The sequence below is a fragment of the Tachysurus fulvidraco genome, chromosome 5 (assembly GCF_022655615.1).
Source record: "Tachysurus fulvidraco isolate hzauxx_2018 chromosome 5, HZAU_PFXX_2.0, whole genome shotgun sequence".
Taxonomy (NCBI): domain Eukaryota; kingdom Metazoa; phylum Chordata; class Actinopteri; order Siluriformes; family Bagridae; genus Tachysurus; species Tachysurus fulvidraco.
Window position 1 is genome coordinate 12604467 of NC_062522.1, and position 10335 is coordinate 12614801.

At 41.4% G+C, this 10335-nt stretch overlaps 1 protein-coding gene across 1 annotated transcript; it reads right to left on the reverse strand.

The window, feature by feature from the left end:
• Nucleotides 1-594: 594 nt before the first annotated feature.
• Nucleotides 595-9713, reverse strand: amotl2a (angiomotin like 2a). Its single transcript, XM_027147196.2, has 11 exons — nt 9504-9713; nt 7882-8664; nt 7571-7763; nt 6224-6368; nt 5995-6081; nt 4050-4345; nt 3766-3965; nt 3568-3669; nt 3295-3461; nt 2790-2951; nt 595-2560 (listed from the first exon to the last, which is right to left on the reverse strand). Exons 2-11 carry the CDS (start codon nt 8595-8597, stop codon nt 2475-2477), a joined length of 2154 nt encoding a protein of 717 aa, XP_027002997.2. The 5' UTR covers nt 8598-8664; nt 9504-9713; the 3' UTR covers nt 595-2474.
• Between the last annotated feature and the right edge of the window lie 622 nt (nt 9714-10335).

A 10335-nucleotide genomic window follows, 5' to 3' on the forward strand; every position in this document is an offset into this window, starting at 1 on the left:
TCGGAGAAGCATATGGAACAATAACAGCATTACTCTAAAGTAAAGTTATTAATACATTTTATACGTGAGGCAAATACCAATCTGTTTTAGGTTAGAGAAACTGAATGGTTCACAGAGACTTTTCTTTGTTTCATGCAAACTCTCCAAAAATTCCAGCTCACTGTGAGTAGTATGTGAGACCCTTTGTGTGAGCATTCTTGCTAAAGCATGGTGACTATAGGGGCATGAGTCGAACCTGAAGTGATGGAAATATTTTGAAATGCAGGGTTGCCCATTTGCACACAAGCTAGTGGTAGAATTGTTTTTCTCATAGCAAACCTGCTTTCTTTCGTGCATGGTGAAAGATACCATTCATGCCTATGAAGGGACTCAGATTAGAGAAGTTTGTACAGACTTGCACTGATGAAAAAAAGGCAGTTGGTCAGAGCACAACAATCCTCCTTCTTCCCCTGAGTACATTCCAAGCAAGTAGAAAAAAAACAGAGAGAAAGAAACAGAGAGAGAGAGAGAGAGAGAGAGAGAGAGAGAGAGAGAGAGAGAGAGAGAGAGAGAGAGAGAGAGAGAGAGAGAGAGAGAAAAGCAGGCAACACAAAATTTTTGAAAATATATATTAAAGTTTTATTCAATTAATGAAATGTTAATGGCATACAAAAATCCCATTCCAGAAGTTCACAGCAACATCTAAGTATGGGTCAACCAATTTGAGCAAGGTGTTTACACTTGACCTTACTAGTTCTAATATTCTTATTATATAACTTAATTGTAATGCAAATCTTTGGCATTATGTTCATGTCACTAGATACTATAAAGGCATAATAATATACAAAATATATTAACATCTTTTCTTTTCAAACAGCCCTTTCTGTAAACAGTCCAATTTGAGCGTAAAACATTATGCCTCCTACTACAAATAATTGGCCAGCAAATAATTTGTGTTGGAGACAGGGTGAGGGAGAAAAGTAGCACTCAGTGACAGTAAAGGACATGGTACAATACTGATTAACCACATTTCCAGTCTAGAGTGAGAATGGCTTTCCACAATGGACAAATGTGTCTACCCTTATTTTACCATCAAAATCCCACACAGCCTTACTAGAATTACTAGAAATAAATTCGCATCACACAGCTCACACATGCAGCCACTTTGACCACAGAAATGCAAGTTAGACAGTAACAATTTTATAATAATACCATATCATATCAACTACCATTTTAGCTGCATTCCCTATATAAAATGTATGTTTTTTATTATTAGTACTATAACAACCAAGATGATGAAACATGGTCAAATATGTTGTTGCATGTGGTAGAACCAGCTACCATAGCGCTGAAAAAATAAATAGACCCAGAAAGAGAATAATAATGTGAATGCCACTCATTTCACACAGACCAGAGGTCAGGCAGCAAAGAGCCTTTTTCACCAAGCAGGAACATTCTTGCATGTGAGACTGTAGCTCCAGCTTGTCAGGACAGAGGCATGCTGAGTAGATGCTGTAAGAGGCCCAAAATGATAATCTGGCATTTAAAACATCAGCCTCCCCTCTGTGCCTCAGACGAGTGACATCTCTTAAGTGTCACTAAAAGAGACAAGTATGTGCCCAGCAGCCTAAGTCCACAAAAGGAGGCTTCTCATTCCTCTGCTTAAAACAGGGTAAGAGAAGCCCATTGGCAGCCAATTATAATAAGAACACCAACTGTAATGTTAATTTAGTCAAAGGGAGTGTCAGAGTTCAGTCAATCGGTATTTACCCAACTATTCTGGTAAATGGTGTAACCCTAGGCCTGCCAGTTTACACTATACTTGGCTTTCCACAAACCTTATCGTTCTTTTTTGGGACACTTAATTGTCAGAGTGACCAAAGTGACTGTGTGTTTTATCCAGGAATGCAGGATAGTCTTACACAGAATGCTATACTAAGATGTTTCAAAAACACTGCCCTTGGATAATGCTTCAAGGAAAACTGGACAGTTGGGTGTCAAAAACAGACATAGAAAAAGGTCTTACTACAGTTGTTTCCTACTCACATACAACACTCTATATAAAATCTCACACAGTTCAGCAGCAATTATCATAAATAAAAATGCATGGCAAAAAGCTCACAGATATACTGTTTTATATGTTCTTATGCCATTTCACAGCAGCCTCTTGGAGTTCTGCACAGTCCTGTACAAGTACCTCAAATTTGGAGGTCAGCCAGGGGAGAGTTCCCAGCACTGTCTGTTTTATTTTAAGAAAAGGGAGCTCAGCTCTCCTCTCTGTGCTGGGCAGAAATCTGGGGTTCCTCACTCTCTTTTAGCTCATTTAGTCCATCACAAAGCAGGCCGGCTTCTCGAGCACCATTATAGATGAGAAGATTTTGCTTGGCGATCCTTACACATTTTTCACAGATTTAGTTGGCATCAAGCTGAATGCTATTAACGTGTACATGAGACAAAATCGGACTTGGTTGAGTGTAAGTTCCTTTCCAAGGTTTTTAGATGAGGATCTCCAACATATCACTCTCTGCACTCTTGGTAGCACTGACAGAAGTTTGGATCTGAGGCTTTTCTGTGGTAGCATCTGCAAAGATACACATCATCAGTTAACATACATATTTCGTAAAAGGTTGTAGAGAGTCCACTTTAGCTACAGGTTACTGTTCAACTTTGCTGTGTTCAAAAAAGAAAATATGTGCTGTCTTTGTTGGCAGAAGGAGCCACTAACCAAATAACCAAAAAATACTCATGTTTGTTTACTAATATAAAGTTCTGAATGAACTTCAAGGAGTACAGTATTGCCAGGTACACACCAGAGCTGGGTGCGGTTGTGTGTTGAGTAACATTTGTTGAAATGGTAGGCTCTGTCTGCTCTTCGCACTGGGTGCTGCAGTCTCGGTTCTGGGTCTTAACAAGTACATGAGCAGCAGAAGGCATCGTCACGGCTGCCGTCTGGTCATCTGAGAGGCTCTTCCCTGTCAACGAGACAGAAAAAGGAAGCAGTTTAATTGCTGGCTCCCACACACAAGTGTTCCTCCACCCTTCCCTTAAACACATCTGCTCTCCTGTAGACATCCCTATCTATTCTGGCTAGTCTATTCCAGAATGGTGAGTTGAAAGCGCATTCCAATTCACAAGACCAGGCCTATTTGAGGTGCATCAACGGCAGCCTCTGCAACATTATTTTGGAAAAGCACATTCTTTCCAGGGCAACTTTACATAGCTGTCTATTGAAGAAGCTACCAGTTGTCAGGATAAATGTACACACAGTATCACTGGCATTTCTAAGCCTGGCTTGCTAACCCCTGACCCTCTCACCTTTGGGCTGTGAAGTAGTTGTGGTGGCGATGGTGTTGATGGAGGGGACGGATCGGGCTGGGCGAAGACATGCAACTTCAGGACGAGCCTGCTCCCGCCGTGAGCGCTCCTGCAGGACCTTAATCATGGCATCCTTCTCCAGAAGCTTGGCATACAGGGCTCGGATTCTAGTCAAAAGAACACAATGGTTTGAACTGTCATGGTCGTGTACAAAAAGTTGTACTGGTAGCATAACCCTATTGTTTGTCATTCAACTGTGAATTAAAAAAGTACCTGTTCTCCATCTCCTGATGTCTGTGGTCAGATGATGGAAAGACTCCATTGAAGCTGTTATTGGGAGAGTGTCGGGGAGAATGGTTAATGATGGTTGTATCCCTGCAAGAAAGGAGTAAAATATATTACAGTCATGCTTAGAAGGTCAAGATAGTTAGATCTCTTTTTCTCTGAAGGCACGTTATTAGAAATACTGACCTCTGGGCAGCAGCAGTGGCTGCAGCATCCATGGCAAACTGTCGCATTGTGCTCTCCTCCAGATATTTCTGTTCCCAACGAGTGATGTCAGCCTCCAAAGCCAGGATGCGCTCTTCTCTCTCCCTTAACCTCTGCTGCAAAGAGATGACATTCAGACTTGATGTAGAAGTGCTGATTGGCTGCTGGCCTTGGGAGTTCCTCTGAAAATGAGAAAGAGAAATGGTTAGTTAGAAAAAAGAACGCCCAGCCAGACTGTTATTTCCAACATATGAGTGAGGATTTACCTGCTGTGCTCTGAGGCTCTTCAGCTCCTGCTCAAGTCGAGTGCGAAGCTTCATTTCCAGAGCCTCCCTTTTCTCACATGCGGCCTGTAGTTGGGCCAAAGCACTTTGCAGCCTCTCCACCTTCTCTACATATGCCCTCTTCTTACGCAGCTCTTCCTCCAGCTGTCTGTTTCGGGTCTGAGCAGATACCAAAGCCTGCTCTAGCACCTCACGACGCCGACACCACTCCTCCCCGGAAGCCCTTAGACACTGCAACTCACGCTCAAGTTGCTCCCGTTCTCTCTGATGCTCCTCACCTAAGCATACAACAAGAAAGAGACAGAATATGAGACTTGTTTTTTTTTTTGGGATTTTACAATACTACTACAGATGTACAACAGAAGCATTTTTGGCATGTATCCTCTTGTTCTCAACTTGAAATGAACTGCGTCATTGAGGCAGAGATACTGAGCATAGTTGTTAAGAGGGCCACAAAATGAATAGTAGCACTTAAGTTCTAGGGTGTGCCTGCAGCATTCCACAGGCCTCAGCTTCATTCTAACGGATCCTTATGAGACAACCTTCCCACAGGAGCTTGGAACAAAAGATGACTGCTTGATTTACACATGTCTGTCTGGACTGTCCTCTGACCCAACATTCCAGAGATCCGGCAAAATTCCCAGACTGTGTGCACCAAATTCAGCCACCCCAATTAGCACTTAACATCTTTTATTATCAAGAAAACACTATTTTTTGGGGCAGGATATGTTGCAATTAAGAAAAAAACAATACAGCGCATTAGTTATTCAGCTCTCCCCAGAACTCAAGCCCTGATTACATGACCCAAAATGCTGAACTGGAATGGAATGTAGACTTCCTCTTATCCACTTACTCACACAGGCACATCTTCATATCCAATGAGACTCTGGAATGCCTTTGGTCATGTGGTAAACAAGTAAAAGAAAAAGCTCCTCAAGGTCAAAGGAGTGTTATTGAATGACTTGCTTCAAGATATGAGGTGCTGAATCACCTTCACCCTTGAGCTAATAGTAAGATTCTAAAAGTAGATATCAGAATCTGCAATGCTGAAAAATGTCAACACTTGCATATTAATATTTATACGAATAGCCATGGTGCCTTTAAGACAAACATCTTAGTACTTCAGGGAAAGCTTTCCATCATATAACAAACTAGGATCACTTTGAGCAGATTACTTTCCAGCTCAAGGTCCAAATTAACATTCTTGTGAACGGGCCGAATTCACAAAGGGTCAAATCAAACAGCTTGGCCCGAGCAGCGGGGGTGAGCAACATACCAGAACATACCAGAACCCCTTCAGAGATGCCAGTGCCATCAGCAACTGAAAACCTCACTCAGCATTGCACAATAGCTGTTTACTCCATGCCTGTTTCTGCATTCTTTAACACCACTATGCCCAAACAAGGAATGAAAGTGAGCCAGGTATTGCTTAAATCTGGACTGGGTATCTTAGGCTTCCACAGAAGGGTAATCTGGGCCTCTTCCACTGAGCTGAGAGGGTGGGAGGCATTCCAGGAGCATGGAATAGCCCAAAATACCTGAAAATATTTCTGGAATCCAGGCCACATTTACTGACGCTGTTAATAATGGCTGGCTCTCAAGTTCTGAGAGCAGCTCCTTTAGTTGGATGAGAGCATGTTCTCCCTTTTACTGGGCCTCAGCTACCACAAACGAGCCACAACTCAACGTGCTACTATAATTTGTCACAGGAGAGCTGGCCTTTGCAATGCTAATGGGCGCGTAATCTTGGAATGTGATTTGTCAAAACAAAAGCTTTCTCAGGAATTACAGCTATCATAAACATGTAGAGGAGTGTTGCTTGAGGAATGTTAAGGTATGTACTAGTAATGACAAAAACTGCTACAGCATTCGTAGGGTTGAACAACAAATTAAAAGAACAATCATCCGAACTGAATTTTGTACGTACTTTGTTGAGCCAGTTTGGCAAAGGCATGCTGGCTGTGGTCTTGATCTTCCATGGCTGCTCTCTGTTTATTAGCCGTTTCCAGGCGGTCTAAAATAAGACACAGATGTAATGTAAATTCATATTTGGCAGAAATCAAAGCATGTAGCCAATGGCGCAATGTAAAACAATATGTTGTAAATCAAAACAGGATTAAGTGATGTATGAGAAACATCTTCCAAACAGAACTTACCCCTAAGGTCTCTGTTGAAGTCATGAAGTCTCTTGATTTCACATTCAAGCTTGTTCCTCATGGTTTTCTCGAGTGTCTCTCTCTTTGCCGATCCCCTCATAAGTGTCTCATATGCTTCGGATATCCTCTGAATCTCCTGCTCCAGCTAGGTGGAGAGGGAAAAAAAAGAAGCCTTAAGTCAAATATTTACTTTTTACATTTGATCACAGGAATTCCTCAGTGGCCACCTGAATAAGATTAAATTAAACTCTTTATGTGTTACACCTAAAGGTAATTGAGCTGCGATCAGTGAAAATGATAGACAGGGAAGTAAATGCTCAGCTCCAATGCTCATTGTGTTTCCTACAAGTGAATTATTCTCAGGCTCTTTGGGGACTGGGAATTGAATCAACATTCCAGAAAGAGTACTTATGGGTCCCAGGTGTTTGCACACTCATCTCTTCTGCATGACATGGCAAGTCAAAGGAACAAAGGAACAGGATACATTAAAGACATGCCATTCATTGTACACTTACTACATATACCAAAGAGATCAATCACAAGTACAGAACAGAAATGCTGCTTTGATTTGCCTGCTTTACAAACACAGCAAAAAAAAAAAAAAAGACAGAGGCTTCCATGTGGGGTCATGCTTTGGGGTAAAAGTGAAAGAGGCCATTCAGTCTGGGAATCCACAGCTGTGAGGTTCAACTAGTCAGTTACAGGCTGCCCAGTATCCTCTCTGTACTCACAGGAACACAGGGATGAGCTCAGACATCTGCTTTAACCAGCAGACAAAAGAAACCTCAGAAGAGCTCAGCAAAGCCCCTCCTTTTTGTTCAGTTTATGGGCTATTGATTTAGAGGAACATGGTCTGCTCTAGAGAATCTGCATTATCATAGGCAACCCACTTTTGGGACGAGATCAAATTAGTAGCCAAGGTAAATTTATTTTTTCTCCCTCGATTTACCATGCCATACCACATTTGGTACAGGCATAATCATATTACAAGAAGATTCAGGGAAATTCAGTTATAAGTGAATTTGTTGAGTCTTTGGACAATAAACAATATTCTAAATTATTGCACCCTGTTACTGAGAATGAAGGTGTTTTAAACTAAATTTAATGTGACTTCTGTACTGGTCATTTTATGGGGTAATGTGCTAATCTCCATGAAATGCAGAATGCTGGTTGTCATTAACACACTTCTTTCATCTATATCAAGTTCCAGTTATATAGCAATTGTTCAAAACCCAAAGTGACTACACAAATGCATAAAAACTAGAAAAAGACTAGTATGAAGAAGAAATGGAAACAAAAATAGGTATTTTTAAAGATGCTAGATTTAGCATTTTACCAAGCGATTACCTTTTGCAATCTTGCGGCTTTCTCACTGTAACTCTCCACTTCCTTCTTCAACCTCTCATTTTCTTTTATCAGCTGCTCCATTTGAGGAGAGGGAGCAGGGATACTGTAGCCTCCAACTATCACCTCCTGGCCAGCAGGGGTCATTGTAGGCAGGATGTTTTGTCGAGCCACCTGCGTTTGGGCCTGAACATACCTAGTACAAACATAGAGTCAGATTAGATTAATTTGATAAATACACTGAATATATTAAGTTGATGAATTCATTGTGGAATGTGTTGTACTGTAACGTGGCTGAATGCTGGCTCATGTACCTGTGATGCTGAGAATGGAAGGAAGGAGGTTCCCTGTAATAGAGTCCGTTCTCCTGAGAATGGCTCAGCATATATCCAGGGGCTTTAACCATAAATGGGTACTCTGGGGGTGGCCCACGTTGATCGGGCCCATCATGCACAACAACAGCAGCATTGCTGGACAGCTGGGGGAAGCTGTGTGATGAGCTTATAGACACCTGGTCATGGGCCCCATTCCTCTCCAGCGACAGCTGCATGAGGCGCTCACTCAGTGAACGCGCGTGCTCCCGTTTCATATCCCACATGATCTGGTCCTGTTCAAGACCTGAATCTGGACTGAGCATCTCTGGATGAGTCAGCTGAAGCCCAATCTGACCCCTCTGCGCAGCCAAGTACTGTGAGTGAGCCTTCGCCTCCTCGTAGGTAGGCAGCTCCTCTGTGTGGAGCTGGTAGAGATGGCACGCTGAGCTCTCTGAGTGCTGGTAGTCACTCTGGTGCTCTTGTCCTTGAGGCTCCTGACGCATGGATGTCTGGAGGAAGTGTGACTCCTCCTGTGTGAGGCTCTCCAGAGATGAGCGTGGGCTCCCAGTGCCTCCACCACTACTGCTGCTACTCCCACGAAGAGCTTGCTGCTGTATGGCCAGGAGAGCACGGGTGTCTGTAGGGTTTCCGTAGCGCAACTGCTCCTGGATGAGCCGGTGCAGCACCGTGCCTGATGACTCCTCTGCAGTTCTCATTTCAGTCAATTTGTTGCACAAAAAGAGCACTTTATGTACAGGTATTTCCCTATTTTGCCTGGTCAATCTGGAATAGAATAGGAAAAACATCTAGTTAGCACTACACAATCAATAACATAATTTGCATTGTGTACCGTTGGCGGTCTGAAAATATCCACAACAAAACAAATGTATTTTCTAGATCATGATCCTATTATGCAAAAATTCTGTTACAAAATACCCAGCAGACTATTGGACCTCAGGTCAATAGTGGAGAGTGAGTAGCATTTCTGCACCAGTCATTGCGTCAGTTGTTTCCTGCTGCAAACGTTTGCGAATTCTTTTCCATTGCCTCACCTTCTACAATATCTCTTGGATTATTGTGAAAAAGGCACTATTAGAAAATATATATATATATATATATATATATATATATATATATATATATATATATATATATATATATAAATTGCTTCATAACTTTAATCCAGAGGCTGTTGAGTGCAACGAGTCAACACTTGATTCATGTTTGAAAACCATTAGATTATAATTTATGCTCTTAGAGAACATTTTAAACATTTATGAACATACCTAGGATTACTCTTAAAGTACCAGCACTGAACATCAGGGGAAAATTTCCATTATGAACCACTTTTTTTTTTTTTTTTTTTTTTACTGTTTTTTATTTTTATTCAGCAAAGTGCATAAATAATAATCAAACAAACAAAAAGACTTTGATCCAGATGTTGCAGCACAGCTTCTGCAATCAGTCTATTCTAAAACATCTGTAACCTGAACTATAAAGTTCATTGTTAAGATCGCACGCTTTGGCTTCTGTGAAGCAACACAAAAATGCAAACCTGCGGGAGTTTCAGCGACTCTTCCATTTAAAAAGAAAAATAGAAAAACAGAAAAGTGGAAACTCACCGAAATCAGTCTCATCACGAATGAAAGAGAGGTTAGGACGGCGTTATAATTTCTGAAGAATATAATCCTAAACGAAGAGAAAACCCAGAGTATATATTCCCATTGGTGTTTCCCCGTTCAGCTCCTCCGGTAAAGTGAAGCCCGGAGAGCTGCGCCACTAATAAAGCGCGAGGCGCGATTGTTCGCCGCGTCTGGAATGTGTGGAATGCGGAGCTGCGCGCGCCCCCACCGGTCCAACACGCGGCCACGGGAGCGCAAAGAGGAGGGAGGAGGGGGAGGAGGAGGGGAGGGGGAGGGGGAGGGGTGGAGCGTGCGTACAAAGGGACCTACTACAACTCCACACTTACTTTCCCTGGCAATGCTATAATAATAATAATAACAGCAGCAGCAACAACAACAACAACAACAACAACAACAATAATAATAATAATAATATTACTACTACTACTACTACTACAAATAATAATAATAATAATAATAATAATAATAATAATAATAATAAAGTCGAATATATAACAATTGTAATATATACAAATATAAGTCGAATATATGTTTATTGATTAATTGAAACTTATTTTAGCCATTTCTTTTTCATATGCAGAAAACAAATGCTTATAGACTGTACACACCGTATGGAAAATAAAAGTACTATGAGTTTATGTATAAGACCCAATACAGATAAAGATGCTGCATCGTGTACTATAATAACCATTGTTTCTTATGTTAAATACGAGCAACCTCAGCAAACTTTTCCTTTCTTGTATTTTTTTTTTCACGCTGTTTGCAAAGTAATAAAAATATATATATATAAAAAATAATGAGTGAATGCTTG